At 40.3% G+C, this 21,554-nt stretch overlaps 1 protein-coding gene and 1 long non-coding RNA gene across 2 annotated transcripts in view; both read right to left on the reverse strand.

Moving 5' to 3' along the window:
* nlgn2a (neuroligin 2a) overlaps positions 1–20,845 on the reverse strand; it is a 158,253-nt gene extending 137,408 nt beyond the window's left edge. The window contains 1 exon segment of the mRNA XM_030754074.1: positions 20,335–20,845. Coding sequence (XP_030609934.1) covers positions 20,335–20,842 — 508 coding nt within the window. The 5' untranslated portion in view covers positions 20,843–20,845.
* A 44-nt stretch (positions 20,846–20,889) lies between these two features.
* The window catches only part of LOC115797493 (uncharacterized), a 93,726-nt gene continuing 93,061 nt past the window's right edge, over positions 20,890–21,554 (reverse strand). Inside the window, exon 3 of the long non-coding RNA XR_004021418.1 lies at positions 20,890–21,196. This is a non-coding gene — a long non-coding RNA (uncharacterized LOC115797493). The remainder of the gene's footprint in view (positions 21,197–21,554) is intronic.

Raw genomic sequence — 21,554 nt, forward strand, 5'->3', positions numbered from 1 at the left:
CTCTCGGTGCCTCATTCTCAAGCCTCAGACTGAGAGCCTGAGAAATATTGATCCACCCTGGCTGAAGGAGCAGAATCGAGTAGGCAAAATAAAAAGAGGAAAAAAAAGGATGGAGAAGACATGGGAGAAGAGGATGCTGACAGAGGGGTTCTACAATAATGTGTGTACGAGAGACACAGAAAACACAGAAGCAGTAAGTTGAAGCCAAAAAAGAGGCTGCTATTTGTACAGGTATGAGGAAGAACATGAGAAGAAAAGGTCTGTGTGTGCGTGTGTGTGTGTGTGTGTGTGTGTGTGTGTGTGTGTGTGTGTGTGTGTGTGTGTGTGTGTGTGTGTGTGTGTGTGTGTGTGTGTTGGGGCGGGCGTGTCATGACTGAGGGGAAAGTGAAAAGCATGGCTGTAGGGTATTTCTAAAAGAACAGGAGGTGGGAGAAAGAGTGTAGAGTTAAAGGAAAGAGGAGAAGGAATGAGGCAAAGGAGATGAGGAGGGAAGCGAAAGTCTGTGCGGAAAACAGAATTCAGAGAGGGAAAAAAAACGATGGATAAAGAGATGACAGTGAGGACAGATAAAGAGATTATGTGAATCAGAGAGAAAGCGAGGTAAACAGAGATGTAGGGAGTGGTGGGGAGGCAGATGGAGTGACATTTACGGAGTGGTGATGATCGCGTAGGCATGAAGGTTAAAGCCATTTTCTCCCCATGTAGCCACACACACACACACACACACACACGCACTAGTAGGCTTATCTGTTCATGCATTCATGCATTCACTACACTGACAAATGTGTGCTTTAGAGCTGAATCTGAATCACTATAGCCTTCAAATTACAACAGTTCAGGATTTTACAATATGCAGTCCTCACAAAATAAAAAGGAGGATTATCAATAAAAAAAAGGATTACCATCAACCACAAATGAGAAATTCTGCTATTCTTAACCGGCACTGAACCTAAATGGGGGACTGTGCTGCTGCACTAACTTTTCATAAGGTGACCAAATAAAGAAAAAGAAATCCAATAGTTATATTGTTTCATATGCCATAGTGAATACCCTGTGTAAAGCTGCTCATTGTTCACTGCACACACATTTTAATGAAGAATCCCCCACCCCCTTCCCCCACCACATGTTTCAGCAGTCATGTGATAGCAAGTGGGTGGGGCTTTTGTCCTCACGACCAGGGCTGTGTGCCTCACGTGACCATGTTAGGGATATTTCCATTCTCTGACATCATACAGAACCAGGAGTAGAAAAAAACTGATTGAAGCCAAGCCTTTTAGTCTGAGCTTTGCACATACGGTGCTTAACAAATTTATTAGACAATCTGTCATAAAAACAAGATAAAACATGTTTTAGAAATGTAACGGCACACTGGACTTCTCTAAGCAGTTAGAAATTAATCAAGCATACCAGTCAACTACTAAAACTAATTTTCTCTTCAGGAATGCAATCACTATAATTATTTAAAAAATAATAAGTGTGCTTTACTATTTTTTATGCTTTTTTTAAATAGTAAATTTGAAAATTCATGGATTAAAAACAATAATTACGTTTTAGCATTAAAAAATACTGCATATCATTTTGATTAAAGAGCTTGTCCATGCAAGTGGATTAACCATTACAGAAATATAAAACAGTGATTTTGACCATTACCTATAATGTTGATTTAGAGCAGCTGTGGCATAAACCTTACACTGGATGGTGGTCTAATAAATGTGTTATGCACTCGTTTGCATGCTGATGTCATCATTTGAAAGTCTGGCCATGTTTAATCTAAGTCCACGTATGACAAAAACTCACCCTTTAAACTAATAAACTGCTTTTCTTGCGATCACCTTGCATCTGTTTGAGAAAGCAGCATGTTTAGGTGTTAAGTGTAAATAACGGGAAACTGAGGAGCAAAGTGGCATTAACTCTTAAGCACATGATATAATGTCTAAGCTTTTTACTGTAATTGAGGACTCCAGGATTTGAGGTTTTGAAGCCAGTGATTTCTGGCAGACTGTGAAGCCAGGGTAAACAATGGCTTCAGCAGGTAGCAACTCAAAACATTATAATGATGTGGCTTGCCAGCTTACCACTTAACCATTATTACAGTACCAAATATTGTGACTATATCCAGTTACTACTGACTTCTGGTCTACCTTTCAAAAGAAGGCTATCCCATTGTTCTCTGACTGAGCGGCATGAATCATAGCAAGATCTCAACAAGCATTATTTTTTAAATCCATTCACGCTAAAACAAAGATATATTTTTAAAAATGCCACCTGTTCTTTTTCACTGAAGATTGTGGTATTAGAGGTCTGGAGTTGAATTATAACAAAATAATCATATTTTAAGCACAAATACTGAGATTTGCAAATTCTTAAGCCGTGTGTGTTCTCGTCTGTGCTTAGCCAGTCAATTCCTACTCTTAATACACTCGCTTCCTTGGCTGCAGAGGTGATAAATTACAGGAGAGACACTCGCCTCATCTCCCATAATACCCCGACTCCATCAGAACACCACCCACTGTTCAGCTCCCCATGTAAAAGTTAAGAGCTATGTTTAGAAAAGCTCACTTTTTAACCATTTTGACATTTGCGGTTTTGTCAGCAGAGCTGTGTGCGCTCTTTATTAGCCTAACCTTTGAAGAGCAACAAGTCTTTATGTTGTCTGACATATGGGGAAGGTGGAGGAGGTAAAGGGAAACAAGAAAAAAAAAAATATGGCGGGGGGCTGCTCTGTTGAGCTATCAAAATGCCGACAGGCTCAGCTGCTCTGTTGCCATTTCATGTAGTATTTCATCTCAGAGGTAATCTCTGCGGTGTATTGTCTTCCTTTGTTCATGAAAAACACAAAGGCATCAATCTGTGTTTGTGTGTTTGAACAGTCATTCAACCCCTGGGCTATTTCTGCCCTCAACAAAGGCTTGTTGGTGATCTGTGCAATAACCTTCTAGTACGGTCCAAGATCACGGTGGCTGTTTATCTGTTTATGTGGGCTTTAAACTCTTCTCTAACACCAAAGCTGCTTCCACCGCACGATACACAGAAGGTTTCTGTTCTCCTAAAGAGGAAACATGCTGAAAAAAGTCTTCATTCATCTGAAGTGACTGCCACTGCGATTTGCATGACCGATGACACCAAACATACTCACCAATATGTGCTTGATTTCTGTTTGAGACTACATTCATTTTGTATTTTTCTTTTCTATTTTATATCACTACAGACTGAGAAAATAAAAACTGCAAAATAAATAAATAAAAGCATAGGTGAAAGACCAAAACAAGCCACAATGAGAAATTTCTGCACACCGTTTGGCTTGAATGAATATTTTACAAAGGCAACATTTCAATCCATAGGACTCAATAAGGTACTGGATCATGGATCAAAATGCTGCCTTTGTAAAATTGCTTTAGAGAATTAAATTATTAAATTAGAGCCAAACAATGTGTAGACTTTTCTTTTTCTGAACTATATCACTACAAACTGACTATCTTTTTCACACACTGGGCTGTGGGAACCTGCAAATGTCATTTTTCTGCTTTTATTATCTCTAACAGACTAAACACTTAAACTCATAGTACACAAAAATCCACAACAAATTTATTCATACAGAAAATAATCCTTATATGCAGCCTCACATGAAGGTTTGGTCCATCTCTGGTTACAGCAACTTGAAGTTGGTCGCACCAGCACATGATCTTGTCACGTCTGCCTCCGAAAGACAAACAGCAGCAGCCAAAATGCAAAAATTGAGGCTTCGAAATGACAGACTGCAGTCCACTGCGTGCAGAAAGTGCCAGCAAAAACCAAATATTTATAGTATTTGATTGGTGTTATTTTGTGTGCTCGTTTAATTTCAGCATTGTGTCGATTTCCACTGCTGTTTTGCTTCTCTCCTCTGCTCTCTGTTTCACCATCTGTGAGACAAGTTTAGTGTTTCTTGCAATAGATTAGCCAGATTGCTGACAATATGACAACAGACACACACAGAGAACAGAATTTCCCTCATACACCCAGCAAAGGGTGCCGCTTTACTGAGTTAGTCAGGATTTCCCTGGCTGCACTCTTACTATCAGTTATGTTTGAGTCGGAGCCTCTTGTCGGCTCTCCCTCTTCATCAGCCTCTGCCTCTCTCTCTCCTCATTGTTTTCTTTCTCTAAATAATCAGCTATAGACTGCTTCATCTTTAGAACACGCTAACAGCTAAATGGATTGTTTCACGCGTCAGTGCATCAGTGCGCACGCAATGATAATGAAAGTGCAGGCAGAGTGAGTGAAGAGACAGAATGAGACAAAACATTACTACTTTCAACCACAATGAGCAGTAGCTACCTTTACTGGAGGAGCACCAAAACAGGCTCACACATAAATGCAGCCCCATAAAATTTTATCTTGCACACTTTCAAAAAATTTATTTTTCTTTTTTTTTTTAAAAAAAAAAAAAAGAAAGAAAGAAAGAAAAGAAATTGTCCAAAATGCGAGCTACCTGCTGTGGCCACAATTTCACAAGTGCACAGGGTGTATACTCTACATGCTGTTGTAAATATAAATCGCCATTAGGCTATAACTAATCAAGCTTCAGAAAACATATCAGTTAAAATGTAAATTTTAACTAAAATGGACATGGTCACTGCACACAGCAATCTGGGCATGTCTTAATAAAAGAGCCTGAATAACTTTTGAGGGCTGCTCTGACAGCGATGACACAAAGGAGTGAAGCTTGTTTGGGGCAGACACTTTTTTTTTTTATATCTTCCTCCATCTAAATCCATCTCCTCTCTGTGCAGCCTTGTAAGAGCTTATTCCACCGCAGGCTGCAGCACTGGGACATCACTAACCAGTGAGCAGATGAGGCACAGCTCCTAATGCTGACAGAGTGGACCACTGAGGGAGTACTGAGATGGAGCATGGGGAGTAATTTAGGTCAAAGGGCCAGGAGGGACACCAAGATGTAGAAACATGCCTATATATATATATATTCTTTTTTATACCTTCTGTGTCTTCCTTTGGCTTTTCATCAGCCTCCGTCCTTATGTATGTCAGTTGTGCATATTCCATTTAAGGAAAAGTCCACTCTTAAATAAGCCTGGTAACTCTGAATAATGTAACCACTGGAGATTTTCCATTAATATTAATTTAGCTCAGTAAGGTCTTCTAAAATGAGAGTAAAATCCTATTAAACTTGAGTGCAAACCTAAAGGAGACTTCTGGGAAATAAGGCAGAGCTGACAGCAGTAGCAGAACATGTTATTTTAATGCTTTTGGACAGTTCAATTGCCATCTCTTTTTCAAGCCACCTTATCTCCCCAAGCTACATCATACATACACCCCAACAGTGTAATGTGTTTTGTCAGGTAGAGACTAAACCCATAGCAGCTGCATTTACTATAAAATCAAGTGGGGAACAGCTCTGTTAACTTTAAAAGGTATTTGATTGGAACCATAAAAAACTTTGATAAGGAATTAAAAGTTTAGCAATTAATGGAAAAAAATACCTCATAGAATGACTTGTGTTTCTATGAATTTTTAAAACTTTTCTGCCTATTATGCTGCTTAGGTGTAAAAGTAAATGTAGCAATGCTGCATTAAAATGTCCAAACATGACTGGACCAATGTTATACCTTCCATTAAGTCCTATGATTGCATTATCCTAAATGTTTCCACAATTTATGACCCTAGAGAAATCCATTGTTTTTATCACTCATTGGCATCTTATCACCACAATATATTAACATAGTATTACAAACAGAATAGGAGAGGTCGCCAGTCTGACACAGGGTAACACACAGAGACTGACAAATATTCACATCTACTTAGAAGCTCCTCCCCCCAGTCTCTGGACTCTGGGAGGAAGCTAAAGTGAGAACCCACGCAGACACAGGGAGAACATGCTAGCTCCATGGGAGTGGGGCCTTTCTATGTGAAGTTAGCATATTTGAAACCCAGAAACATCTTGCTGTGAGATGACAGTGCTAACTACCACACTCCTATGTCACTGATGTTCAACTGTTTGATTTTATACCTACATTTTTACTCATGGTACAGCAAACATGGGTTAAATACTGCCCAAGGAATGGAACCAGCCCACAAACGATCTCAGTCCAGCCCTCCAAAACCTAAAAGAAGCACTAAACCACCCACCATCCACCACCCTAAAAAAAGAAAAAGTAAGTAATTAGTAATAATAATAATAATATTCAGTCTGCACTGTTATCTCATTTGATTCTAATGCAGTGTGTTTCATCAGTTACCTATGCATTGGCAAATTTGGTCTGTTCATGTTGTTCGTAAGATTTATGATGATTTATGAAAAAAATGCAAAAATTAGCTTTTGTGGACATAATTGAGACGTTACTGCTGTGAAATTAAAATAATAGGAGGTGTTATAACTGTGTGCCAAGTTTATTAAGAGTTTAACAACCAGAGTTTGCAGACAAATAAACAGACAAACACACAGACAAAGATTTAGCACCTAGTAAGAATAGGGGGAGATTTTTTACAGTAAAAATGTTTTAACTTGTAATAATAAGTCGACTCAGTTATCCAGTGAGGGACCCTTTTCTTACTTTATCTAAGTCAATGTGGCCCAACTCAAGGTTGAGTGTATGCCAGAGAGGATTTGCAGTTCAGCTTGCAACAGGTGAAATAATAATAAAACACTGTATTCATGGCTAGGGAATATTATAATTATACTGAAGCAGTTGTACAAACCTTCATCCAAAAGTGTTTTGAATTCTGAAGACATCTGAAAACTCTGAAAACTCCAGTACATCAGACACACAGTGACAAGGACAGTATGAAAGACGAGCAGAAACTTTGAGTGGGAGAAATGTTTCTTGTTCTGGTCATAAGAGCAGATGGTTACTTACTTGAAAGCTCACTTGTAAGCATTATGTAAGGTGAACTTACATAATCCTTGATTGAAGGAGCAACCAAAGTATTTTCAAACTGTGATCAGTTACAGTTTCTGTGACGCTGTCCATGGTGCTGAAATAGGATCAATTATAAGTGTACAGCACATGCTGCTGGTAAAAAGCCTCCTAGACTGGCTAACTGGCTTAGCAGTGCACAACTTGAGGACAGAGCCAAAAAAAACTACATGCATTCCAGCAAAGACTCTGCAGAACAGTGTTTACAGTGATATAAAACTAACAAATCATAAAGTGTTGAAGGACTGAAAACTGGATAATGCAATAACAAATACAAGCTGGTAGTTTGATATATCACCATGTGTATTAATCAGTTTAGTTTGAAATAATATTAAATGTGCTGGTCTGTGCATGATGTTACCTTACATAGTCTGGTTACATTTTTGTTTCCAGTTCTGTTTATTTTTTAAATTCAACGTTCACAGAATACAAACTAAATCTTTTCATCCCTCTGGACATAATATAAACAGTTCCCTTTTCTGGTATGTTACAATTACCATGTGATTCAGCCTGCATATTGTATGTCACGCCACACTGTACATCTGTCTACGTCAGCATATGTGTGCATCTGTGTGCATATGCATGAGTGCTTTAGCCCAGGTGTTCAAGCTGCACAGAGAACAATTTTCATCTCCAACAATCAGCGTCTCCCTGACCCCAGCAGACCCCCTTGCTAACTAGAGATGAATTGTGTTGCACTGAGGTATTGACTTTCTCCTGTGTGAGCATATCAACAGACTTGTTCTTCCAGAGGAGGAGGCCTTACCTCTGGATAACCTCCTGCTCTCTGTAACTATTCCTTCCTTTTTTAAAATGTCCTTTTCCTCTCTTCCCCTACTATTCAGTGTTGTGGGAGGCACTGTTAGCAATGGGACCTGGCAGAGGAAGCTGTGTGTCTGTGTGTGGGTGTGTGTGTGTGTCTGTGTGCAGGAGGGGTAATTTGCATTCACTGCCACCGGCCGCCTCGGCTTCAGAAGCCCTGAAGAGATGGCCCTTTGAGCTGCATTGAAAGAAACGATGGGTGTGTGTGTGTGTGTGTAACCAAAAAGGAGAGCAAGAGGCGGATGGGAGGCAGCAACATTCCTCTTAGTGCACACTGAGCAGCGCATGTGCGTGTATGACTAAATGTGTATCTGCACCAACAAGTCTTTGGCTGTGTGTGTGTATGTGTGTTTGCATACATGTGCATCTTCAGTAGCTCGGCCTTGAGGGGGAACTGCAGCCATTATTAATCCTCAGACAGCTGAATTCTGCTTTTTGCTGAACGCCTCACAGGTTGCTGGGCTTTTTGATCTTCCTATATCTTCTTTTCTCAAGGTTACTTTCTTAACTCTTGCAGCACACTTTCAGTCCGAGAACACGATCCGTTTGTAATTTCCACGGACACTTAGAAAAGCGGTAGATCGGATCTGTGCACGCTCTGTTCTCTAATGCCTTTTGAATAAGCAGTATTCATGATTTGCTTCCATTACAAGTAAACATTGTAAATATCCAGCATAAAGGGATCAAAATGACTAATTATAATAAGAATGTTTGGTATCAGTTTCACTCATTTCCATACTACACAATCCTCCAGCACAGCACTACTCCATTTTCTATACTTTAAGCTTATCTCCGTTTCACAGCATTGCTGAATAATTTCCCAACGCAGTTGGTCTCATCAACATCATGGTAACAGGGCAGCTGACCGTGCTGCCCTGAAATAGCCGACTCAGCAGCTCAAAATGTGGACGATATCAATAAACTGGAGGATTAATTATAAAAGGCAAATATACTGAGAAGTGGGCAGCGATTTACGACTGTTCTCTCCTGCTATACGTTACACAAAACGTGAATCATGTTGAGGTCGTGCCAGAAAAAGCACAGCTACACCACAACTTTACAGTCACAGCAGTAAAAAGTGGATTTTAGATGGTGACTGTACAAAAAAATAACAATAAGACTGTCACCAAGCCAGCTGATTATGGGATGGTGGGTTTTATTTCCCCCCCAAACAGATAAAAAATAACAGTAAAAAATGCTTAAATAATTTGTTGCCATTAATGGCCTGCACACACAGAGGTGATAAGTCACAGGAGTCATCTTTGCATACGGCTTCTCTTACATCACATATAATTGTTAGTTAAAATATGAATGCATAAAATACTGGCAGCAGCAGCAGCTTTAAAAATACATTACCAAGATCAGTTTCAAAGGACTTTTAGGTAAAACATCTTTTGGGGGGTTTTAAACCTACAAAAAGGCACACCTGTGGGAGTGAGCTTATTATCACATGGAATGTCTAATTGATAGGACATGGTATATTAGACTTCATCAAATCACATTAAATGTGCTCCATCAATCCCCACGTTAATTCAGATGATATCCCAGATTGTGCTGGAGCGCTGCTACAGAAGCCAAGCCAAAAGAACATGGATAGTCAAAGCCTGAGAGCTTAATATTTAAGCACTGTTGTAAAGTCAATTCACTCTCCTGAGGCTAAAAAGATCATTTAAATGGACTGTCTACTGCTAAATCCTATTTCTGCCTTCATTGCTCATCCAAAGCATATGGTGATGACTGGGAAGCTGTGAGAAATTCAAGAAGGAATGTGGGGTGGGGGGATGCTGGAGAGAAAGCGAGGAAGGAGGGAGGACAGCAGGGAGGTAAAATGGTGGGAAAGTGAAGGGAAAAGAGGTACGATGTAAAGGGTAGTAATGTATGAGAGGAGAGCCACCATAACGATAGAAAAAGAGCAAGATGGAGGAAGAACAGGACAGGACAGAAGAGTCAGTTGAATCAATGACCCATACACATGCAACATAACAAGTAAAAACACACAGCAGATTTTTGGGATCATGTGATGTGCATGCATGTGCATACAGAGCACAAGCATGTATGCATCCATACACAAATTCCCTCCTCAGTTCTCTTTCATTCTCTCTATCTTACAGGCTATAAATAGCTGGAACTGAGCTCCTGTTAATTCCTTCATTCAGAGCCTAGCAGAAAGGCAAAATGCATGCAGCCTTTGATGCACACTTTGACAGGAAGACACAGGAAGTGGTGGATGGTTGCCAACACAATCCCTCCACCCTCCCCTTCCATCCCTTCCGTCACGTGTCTTCAATCTAAAATCTGCACTCCTTGAATCTCCCTCCTTCCCTGTTTCTCATCCTCGCTCATTTCAGCATCCCTCACAAACTACTCTATTGCTTCTCAGCCTCCTCAAGAGGCTAATGGAAAGCTTCAAAATATGATCAATATCACAATCTGACAATGCACTACACTTTAGTCATGTAATCACATTATGAAACCACTTGCTTTGCCTGCATGCACAGTAAGTAAAGACAGGCTGAAATATGCAAATGATCTCTCCAGTTACAGTTAAATGAATAAATCTGCAGAGGTTCTTGCACATTAAATGAACATTATATGAACTCTAATATGAGCACATTCACTTCAGCTGACTCCAGAATTAGTCCAGGGTGAATCAAAGCACAAAAAACATAAAAACTGACAGCATGAATCCTTAGCTTACTATGCTTTGCCCTGCATTCATTTATAGTTTTTCATCCTGATTCACTTACATAACCAGGAAAACATGCCAGGCAGGTGAGAACTAAAGGCCTCTCCTAAGCATTCACCAGGCAGAAGGGCCCACAGCTACCCGTGTAGCAGTACAATTAACATTACTGGCTTTTTAAAGAATCAGTCAGCCGTTTGCTGTTTTATATATTTCTGTATCTTTTCTGTTTACATTTTAATAGCACGGCTGTGAGTCTTTTACAAATACGAATACCTTTATTAGTCCCACAATGGGGAAATTACAGTTAACAGAACACCCATCCAAGAAATACAAACATAGAGACAAACACAAACAGGGGAAACAGGTGTCTGAGGTCATGCAGCCATTTTACCGGCGCTACCTTTACCTTTGTTATGGAGGAAAAAAGCATTAATTTATTTGAGGAGCATTATTAATTAAATATGCCATTGGTTTATTTTTGAGCAATTTCTCATGTACATCTACAGCTGAATGTTAATAAAAGTGTCTGTGTGACATTTGGGACATGTAGCTTTGACTCAGAAGTGCCTTTTTGTTTATACCTTTGGGAAGAAAAAAATATCAAGATATATTTCATATATCACCATTCAGGTAAAAAATATTGGGATATTATTTTGTCCATATCGCCCAGCCCTAGTAGTTCTAAACATATTTCGGGTGTTTTTCTTCACTTTTTGTCTCTCCAAAGATGTTATTCCTCTCCTACAGCTTCAATTGCAACTACATGCAAATTACCAATTATGAAAATTAGGTGATGACGTCATATAGCGACTTCTGGCGAGTTTTAGGACATCCAATAGCTACTTTCCTTGCTGAGGAGTTGGCAACAGTGCAATCATTAGCTTATCCTGCTAACTAGCATACCAGCTACACCAGCAATTGAGGAACAGCTTGTGCTGAAGGCCAAGGAGCTTCTTTAAGTCAATACATAAGAAGTTATAGGTAGTAGTCGTACATTAATAGCAATATTAAATTGTCATGTTTATGACTATGACATCCTTTGCTGCATGTGTCATTTATTTGTGTTGAAGTTTAAAATAACATCAGCAGCTCTGACCTGCTCTGTATTGAATTTAACAAAGGTAAGTGCAGAGTCCAATAAAATCTAGTCAAATGTGACTAAAAGCAGACTCTTACTAAAGGTCTCTTCACTTTTAACGACTAAAACAACTCAAGGTGTTTGATATTATTTTATCTAGTAAGCAAATTGAGTATTAGCTTAATTCGCTTGAATATTAGCTTAATTAGCTAGCCGCAGTTGATAAAGGGTTCTTAAAGACTTTATCTTCCATATTAAACAGTCTATCTCTAATTATTTTTATATTGACTGCAGAGCTATTAAATTATTGTCCAATATTAAGATGTGGTTGGTCAACAAATTACACAGTAATGGAACGGGTGCATTTCATGAACTGCTAGGGATAGGGTCTTTCCTTTTACCAATAGTTCAGACATATTCTGATCTTTTCAAACTGCTTTAGTATTTTAAACTGTTTTAGTATTTTGAATCAATTTGGGGATATACCACCTTGTAATATATCATGCTGTCAAGTTATTTTGTTTCAACATCAAGAAATCAACAAGTTGTGGGTAGAAAATTGGTAAAATTGCACTACACTTGCAAATAAATTAATGTCTGGTGAGCTGCCAACCACCTCAAATGACTGAAGTAAAATTTTAGACTCAGACTTCAAACTTTTTCAGACCACAACCAATTATGGGACTGGACTGCATCCCACACACAAGGTGGAGCTTTACAGATAATATACTACCCAACTGCAGCCCACACAACTTGAAAATAACTGTCCATCACATACCACCAGATAAAAAGATGATCCATTTTTTTGACAGACACACTCTCTTTCCGACAGACACCCCCCCCCCCCCCCCACCCCCCCGCCCCAAGCTTTTCACTTTGTCCGACCAGATTTGCCCTGTAAGATATGTTAGCCTAAGTAGTTCTGGACACATTTCTAATAACCTTTCCTCTCTTTCAATAGTCCATCAAATCCACAAGCTACACCGGCTTAGCAGTCAGGAATTTAACAATCTGCTCTTCTTCCTCTCAGCTCATGTCACATAAAGTACTTGACAGTGTAGCAAAGAGTGATGTTACAGACTTCAGATTTTTGCAAATATCAAAATGAGACAACACTCAGTCTTCCCTGGAGACCGTCTGTAGTTTCTTTGATGACAAGTTGAATGCTTTTTGTCATGTAAATGTCAATTATTTCATAAGCTCCCACGTTCAAATCAAAATTAAAAACCTAAGCGTATAACCAGAGGTACTACATCAAAGGCATCTGGATTTCCACTTTTAGTCTACAAAATGTTTTTGCCACTCATCTAAGACTTGTCATCACTTCCTAGGGGTAAATGTAATCTGATTATTCTGGCTTAACTTCAAGTCAGATACATGTCACACATTACTGTTTATGCCTGCCAGTCTCTGTAAACCCCCCTTCTGTACTTTAACTCAAGAGTTTATATAGAAATATGAATTATCCTGACTTACATGTCTACTTTTTAACATTTGCATTAGGTGCTCTCAAACACAATTTAATGTTTTAAATAAACACTACAGTAAACAACCTTATCGCCCTACAACCATGTAGTCTATATCCACAACCCATCTGTCAATACACATATGCGTTTGTATCCTCATGCAGGCAGAACAACACACAAACAACAGTGATTTCACAAAGGGTTATCTTCAGGTTTCTGGGAGAGGAATTTAATTCTTTTAATGCTACCTGAGACTGGATTTAAGGCCTACTTAAAAACAAATTAAAGATATTAAAACCAAGTGAAAATTGTTGTGAATGAATACCCTGGAGGTATGCCAGGTTTATTAAGAAGCATCTCACAAATGTGATCATGAAACCTGTATTTCAGTTGTGAGAAGACTCAAGGAATGCTAATAATCAGACTAAACTGGAATTTTCCTACACCGCCCATTCAGACTGACACCATGTTCACGGTTGACCACGAGCATTTTGGAAAGTGTTTTTTTTTTTTTTGTTTGTTTCTTTGTTTTTTTTTTTTAATGCATTTAGCCCTAATCTAAACATCAATACATTTGATGCATACCAATGCATTAGTTTTAGGAACATTAATTTATAGCCATGAGTTGGCAAGGCACAACACCTGGTATGTGACATTTCTCCAGCTTGAATCTTTCCCTTTTCAGGTATTTTTTTTTCGGTCAGTGCCAAAAATATTTGCTTTAGTTTACTACAGAACACGCTGCAGCACCCAAAGAATGGTGTTCTAGACTGCTTTAGACATTTAGGAGTTGTGGAACTTGAGGAGCAAATCTTCTTCAGACTTTTCAACAACCAACAGACATGCTGCGCAGCCTCTGTTTTACTATCCTAGATGGATGATGGAAATAGATGAAAGCGAGTGACTGACCCAGGCTGATTTGATTCTCTCCTTGCCCTCACCACCCAAGTGTAATCTAAAGCCTTTGACCGAGCAGTCCATTTGTTGTCTGCACCACTGTGCCTCAGGACAGACCACAGAGCAGAGGGGAGCAGACTGAACAAAGGAGCGGGAGAATGGAAAGGTGAAACATGAGAGGAGGCAAAAAAGCAAAGATGTCAGATTTGGTTTGTAAAGGGCTGGACCACAGGCTGGATGAGGCCTTCTGTTCTAACCTCCATCTTTGACAATATAACAACTATCTCAAGACGCCTGGCTTGAAATCTAACTCTGCTCTCACTGTGTCCTTGTCTTTTTTATTAAAGCCTCTGGTTCGCCTTTCAGTTCTGGCAAGCACCGTCACATCACAGAAAACTTTTGTGAAGGGTGTGTGAGCAAGAAAGAGAGAAAGACAGCGGATATTTCATCTGCAGGGAGCTACAGGCACCCATACTGTATGTAACACCAATTGTTCATTCTAGGGAAAGTATATTCTGCCTGCAGAAAGACGGTGATCTACACCCCCACCCCCCCATCATCCCCTTTTTCTCCCATTTTTGTCCTTTAGAGGGTGGGGAGGGGAAAGAGGTGACATAAAGAAAGAGATGGAGCAGAATAATCAAGGTCTTTCAGAGGCAATATCTATCCTGTCTACTGCTGCATGCTGGCACTTCCCTCACTTTTTCCATTATTTATCTGTTTTTATCTCTTATTTATTTATGCATCTCTTGCTCTTTGACGACGCTGCAGCACGGTGCTCGACCGCCATGTGCATTATTGTATTAGTATTGAACCCTTCTTGATGAATCTCCTCAGAAAATTGAAATACTGCAGAATGGGGAGATGTGGGAGTTTGAGCTTGATGCATGGAGATAGATGAAGCATTGGCTGTAATAATTTATAAGGCCCCCAGCATGCATCCAGCAGCTCAGCCAAAAAGACACAGCGCTGACAACGCTGAGGTTAGCGGTTCAAATCCCGAAGGATTCTCTGGCAAAACGGATGTATACCCTCTTGGAAGGGACTAATTGAACAGAACTAGCAGCTTAAAAGGCACTTTTGCAGCAGCTTATCTAGGTTTAACCCCAGCCTACCACCAGTATAGTAGTAGTAGTAGAGTTTGTCTCATTTGGTTCAAGACTCGTGCTTGTCCATACAGTTACTTGATTTTAATACACGAATGCAGGATGTCAGCATTTCATAAGCAATTCATGCGAGTCTACTGACTATGTCCACAATGATCCCTTTCAGCTCTTACATTCACATGCCTCTGCAGAAGCCTAACAGCCTTGATTGCAGTTTTTGTGAAACTCACCCAGCTTGTGAGACAGGCTAATTCATACTGCAGAATGGCTGAACAAAGGTAGGCTGAAAACCAACAGCTCTAAGACAATGAGGAATTGTCACATGAACAGGGTAACATGTAATTTGAAGGCGACACACAAACACCTGAAATTGTGTGCACTACCTTATCTTTTCAGAGAACATAACTAGCGTTGGTGAGGTGGTGCATTTATTTATTTGGGGTGGGGGTGGGGGGGGGGGGGGGGTTCGGTAGAGCACTGACCTCTACCAGAAGCCCATCTAGGATTAAGGTTGGGTTTCGTTTCGGCCACACGTTAAATGGGCAACCTTTCAGAAACTAGAAGATGTTACCTTTCAAATGAAGTCTCATATATTCATTTTAACCTAATACAAACCCTACCCCTAATCTTAGATGGGGTTGCCACCGACCTGGAGATGTAAGGAGGTTTTAACATGCGTGGTCCAGACCAGCTACATGCTGCTGAAACAGCTGTAACTGGGCCTGAAACAGGCTGTAGCTCGAGGTAAAACAAGAAAGTGAAAATGCTAAAAATGCTGTTTGTAAATGAGAACTGGTTCTCAAACATTTTACCTGGTAAAATAAAATAAAGGTTTAGAAAAAGCTGGGACAAAAATATGGGGTACTGTATGTTGTCATCAGTTTATAAATAAATTCAGTAAATGAATCCAGCTTTGGTTTTTGTTTAGGCTTGAGGTGTTGATGGGCCAAACTTTCTTTAAAAAAAAGTGAGTTATTTCTGCTGGCATCAAAGTGATGGTTTCTTTATTCCCTCTGCCTAACTGCACAATGCACAGCTATAATGGATTGTGCATGCCGGTAAACATTTATAACGAGTTTCCATTTGTGGGCTGCTGAGTCCAGCTACTCCAACTTATTCACCATGAAGGCTTGCTCTGTGTTAACGGCAGCTGACTGCTGAGAGAAGCATGTGGTTTGTCTGTGGGCCTGAGGCGGCATCGGCTGCCGGTCCTCCCCTTGCCTCGTTCATCGATCCAGCGTGACTCTGCAGGAGTGAGATGAAAACTTCTCACTGTGATTTATGGGATGTCATCTCCAAGGGGTACCAGTGGAGCCCCTCCCTCCCTGCATCTGGTGAGGAAGCTACCCGCCGGAAGCAAAAACCAGTTCCCCTCGGTCCTAAGAGTCCATACTACCATATGGATGAGAAAACGATGCGGTCACGGGAATATTACTACACTGTAAAATCTTTATGACAACCTAATGGTTATTTCATTCCAGCTGAGGTACTAATAAAGGAAACCCAGGACAATTCTTTGCTGAATTCAGGTGGACAAACACAAAACTACTCTGCACTTGCCAGATCAAAGATTCACAAATATTGTTGTGCATTATGCTTTATTGCTTTCACCAAAGAGAGGTGTGGAGCTGGACCCAGTGTAGAAGAGATTAACTTTACATCAATCAGGATTCAGATCTGGATCCAGGAATATTTAGAAATATTCGTTGTCATTGGCAGATGAATTCCTGTCACATTGAAGGGGTTAGGGTTAGCCTTAGGGTTAGGGTTAAGGTTAGCCTAAACGAGAACATCTAAACCTAATCTGGGTCTAGATATTATCTGGACTCAATTTATACATGATATGGAGGATACTTTCACGCTTGACAGAGGTCTTGGACTGGTCTTCTTATGTACACTGCTGTTTATAAGCCACTTAAAGCAGATAAGAATTTTGCAGGTAGCTTGTTCCAAACATCTTGGAGAACTTACCCCGTTCTGAAGGATAATGCTCTTTATTTAATCCCTAATTGCCTCCACAGCATTGAGATCAGGGCTCTGCTTAAGCTGTACCAACTGTTGAAGGACTCTTTGTTCTTCTTGTGACTAAAAATAATTCTTTACGGTTCTGGCTAGATGTTTTGGGTTGTTGTCATGCCTCCCCGATGGCAACATGTGCTGGACAAAAAATGCAGATATCTAAATGAAATCCAAAATGTTTGCACAGCAAATTAATTTCTCTAACAGTATATAAATAATGACTCACTGAGTGTGTTTAGAAAAATGTAAAATCCTAAGACTCTCATTTGTATGTTAGATTAAGCTGCAGTTAATCAGATAATAAAAAGTGTAATATTTCATTTTTTCTGTAAGTCATGTTTCATTTCTTGAATTTTTTTTTTTTTTCCAAAAGCGTGACACATTCAGAAGCATATTTATTCAAGAGAGCCATGGAATGAGTGCAAGAAACAACAACATATGGCTAGCTTTGCAACTTACTAAGCACTTAAGTATTAATTAAAGAGCCACGAGTAACCGCCAAATGTTAGCATATTTGTTTATCTATGAACAAACACACATTCATGTCAGAGTCCCACTTTCTCCCATTTGCACTGATGGCAGCATTAAGATGTAATTCTGCCAGCTTAATCCACTTAAAATAAGAGTTTTGTTTTTTTTTTGAAGGATTCTGTCTTAAGGGTGCCCTATGAAAGGATAAAAGTAAAAAAAAAAATCTCAGGAGACAGAAAATTCACATTTTAAAAGTAAGAAGAAAACGTGCCATCCATGATGTGGCAAGAGAAAATGGGAGAGAATCAGTCTGCATGCAAATACCCAGAAATCTCTAGCCCTGTCTCCTCTCCTTCCTGCTTCTTGATTTATCTCCTTTCCTTGTTTCCTCTGCTCCTTCTTTAGCTGCATGTGTTAAAAATTATTTAAAAAAGAAAGTGGGAGGAAAGGCAGAGGAGCAAAGAGAAAGACAAGCCCGGGGCTGCTAGGGATTGCTGAGGCTAGCAATGTCATGGCTGACTCTACCACAGTAAATAAAACAGCAATAATGATGAAGGATTGGGTGGGGTGCAGCTCTTTTTCCATATTTAGAATACATTATGACATACACTGGGTAGGTGTTTGCTGTGACATCATCTTTCTAAATTGGACACACCTCACACACAGTGATTGTGTGGTACACTGATAATGCCGGAATTACTGCTGATTTTTCATATTGATGAATGAAGGTCATTGTGGGAAGGTGTTCTGCACCTGCCTGACATTTGCAGAAGGTGCACTGTACAGGAGAACGTGAGTGCGTGGCTGGGAATGTGTTTATATGACTCTGAGTTATGACATTTCCATTTCCACACTGCACATCTCAGAAAACACGGGGAAAAAAAAAATGTGAAAATTGATGTATAATGTTCTAAATATGCCCGAGGCAGCGACGGGGTGTCGAGGGCTGAGGCTGCAGTGCTGGAGTGGAGAGTCTAAAGGAATGGTGCTGAACGGCGAGGGGGCTTTAAAAAAAAAAAAAAAGCGTACTGATGGAAGGGCTCAGAAAGGAAATCAGCTTCTTATTTTGACATACACATCAATACAAATAAAAAGACATGAAGGCACAGACACTCAAACTACATTGTGGGGCTTTTTTTTTTTTTGACACTCACACAGATATTTAGTAACAGTTTATTCCTCTTTGGAAAATGTCAGCTTGGCTTTCAGGTCTTTTTTTTTTTTTTTTTTTTTTCCCAAGCAAAACCCAAGATGCTTACAACCTTTTCTCTGTGAAAGCTGCTGGACTTGTGCAGCTTTCATTAGAGATACAGAAATGAAAAGACAAACGTGAAGCATAACACCCTAGGCAAGGAGAGAGAGGGAGGTGATGGAAATCTCTACTTTTCATATCACACCTGCCGACAAGATGGAAATATTTCCCCTTTATTGCTCACGCACCAAAACGTGCCTGACCGACAAAAATGTCCACAGTTTGATCTAAGATGAGAGAAGAAAATTCTTGACTGGAAAAAATGGGAAAGCCAAAAGTCATCGAATCCCTTTTCTCATAAAGCGCCTGGAAGCTGCTCCAGTCCTTTCGCTTTATAACACCCTGAATTGGATGTACCATAAAACCAGCAAAGGGTAGTTGAAATGATTTTTGATTCTCTTTGGAATTTTATATCATTTCTTTTATATGTAAGCCCAAACCAGACACAAGCATAATTCTAAAAAATAACAGTCGTCATCTATATTATGTGCAAGAAGGATATGAAATATTTAGGGCTTTTAAAGTTGTGAAAAACTCTAAAAAGTAGCATTCTCATCTTCACCTAGGCTATCCCTTTGAAGTGGTGACTGTTCACTAAACGCCTCCCCTGAACAGATCAGTCCTCAGTGATCATAGTAAGTGTATATGCAACCTCTGTTGTGCTTGTTCAGGTGTAACATTAAGTATATTCAAAGCAAACCAGAAGTTATGTTAGACTGAAATAAGAGTCTGATAGAACTGGACTCTATATGTGGTGGTGGTGGTGCATGTGCATCCATTCTTTTATTAATGACAGATGAAGGTGCTCCTCTGCAAATATAAGTAGGCCTTCTTTGTGACTCTCAAGCAATAATCAGCTGCACCTCTGCTGAGTCTCTCATCCTGCGGTTGAAAACCACCATCTTGGAGAGCAGTTAGAGAAAGTAGTCCTATTTTTGCTTTGCCGTTTCAGCGAGCTCAGTGTAGCAGCTCATGAACCAGTTCTCTACCTACTTGAGGTTCTGGTTAGAGTCTCTCCAGCTCACACAAGATCACAAACAAGGACCACCATCTCCAGCTGCAGTACAAGACCATGAGGCCCAGGGGACGAGAGATTACTGGAGAAGCAACTGAATATCAAGGACTGCCAAGGAAACATATGACAGGAAATGTGGGGCTGATTAACAGCAGCTGAACTTTCAAACTATGATTGAGGGTATTGTTAGCTACTAAAACCAATCCTGGATTTATCAGACAGATGAAAATTCTTTTAAAAATGCCAAAATTTGTTTCTAAAAAAACTTGGGTGCCCCATCCCAGTCAATTTCAAGAATAGGAAAGCTCATAGTTTTAGTAACTTTAAGAACTTTAGTAGAGCTAAAAGAAGTCAGATGCAAAGAATAAAAAGTCAGTCAGTTATCCTCAATCAAATCATAAACTTTATGTAATATCTTCCATTTGGCAGCCAAACCAAAAACAAGTCGGCTTTTTCTACCAAGAACCTGATGTTGCGCAGTAAGTGTATACCTGTTGTGTGAGCACGGAAAGCTTGACAGGCACAGCACCCGTAACTAAAGGGATGAGGCTTAGTGAAAAGTCTACACAACCTATCCACTAACCCTTCATTTCACCATGTCCACTCACCATCCTCCGTGGGCACGTAGATATTGAGGTAGAGGCAGTCCTCGCTCTGGTTCTGGATGTAACCCGCCGCCACGTCCAGGTTGTCTGTGAACCACACGGGTAGCATTATCTCCGGCAGCACACCGTGGACATTTTGAGGGCACACAGGGGCAAACTGTGTGGCGTTGCGGATCTCCTGCCAAGATCCTGGGGCCTCAGGTGGCTGAAAGCGGCGATCGCCGATGGGCGCCGTGGCGTAGGGCACACCCAGGTACTGCTCCACGGGGCCTAGAATCTCATTGTTCAAGTCCTTCTTGATGCCTCTGAGCTTGCCATAGTTAGTGGTGACAATAGGGTGTTTAGAAGGATCCATCTTCTGGCTCGAGGCTAGACTGAAGAGCAGAATGAGGCCTAGCATGCTCATGAGGCACCAGTCTGTCATGAGACTGAGGTGGCGTGTCCTGGACAACAAACTCTGTCGACTCTGTTTATTTATAGCAAATGGAAGGGGGTGCATGACTGAATTCATACTGTTCAGCCACCTGCTTTTACTCTGTTTGGGAGAACTTCTGTCTTTATGAGACAAAGTGGATTATATCCAACAATCTGGAAGGTAAAACACCCTTAATGACTAAAGGAAATTTTTTTAGAAACTCGATGAAGACTCGGAGTGCTGAGTGAAGGTGAAATGGAGGATAAAGCAGTTGTTTGGGAGACGAGGGTCCTTTAGGGTGCTGGAGAAAGGGGTTGGACTTCGGAGTGGGTGCCAGGTCAGTGCTGATTCTGAGCAACAGTGATCCGAAACACTTCCCAAGCCATGGCTCTGTTGCGTTCCATACCTATTCGTCTTCTATTATCCAGATAATTGGATTGATGATGAATTCTGCAGAATGAGACAGAGAAGCAGGAGGGAGGAGGGAAGAGATTTAAAGGACAGTGATAAAGAGAGGGAGAGCGGAGGCAGAGGGGGGGTGAGGGAGAAAGAAAAGATAAAAGAGATTAAGCTTATCTGAAACAGAAATATATTCCATTAAATGTTGTCAGTTCAACATTTTTTTTTTCACCTTCAGCTGTTGCCAAGGGATTTTTTTTTTCTGAAATAAAAGACATTCTGAATCCAGTGTTGTGGAGATCAAGCTAACAGGGTTCATTTTGGGAGCATTTCATGTGACGATCAACGTTTTTCACCTCCATTACATCACAAGGCTGAAAATGCACGAAAAGGGAACTCAGCAACACAA

This window comes from Archocentrus centrarchus, chromosome 18 (genome assembly GCF_007364275.1).
Source record: "Archocentrus centrarchus isolate MPI-CPG fArcCen1 chromosome 18, fArcCen1, whole genome shotgun sequence".
NCBI classification, from domain to species: Eukaryota; Metazoa; Chordata; class Actinopteri; order Cichliformes; family Cichlidae; genus Archocentrus; species Archocentrus centrarchus.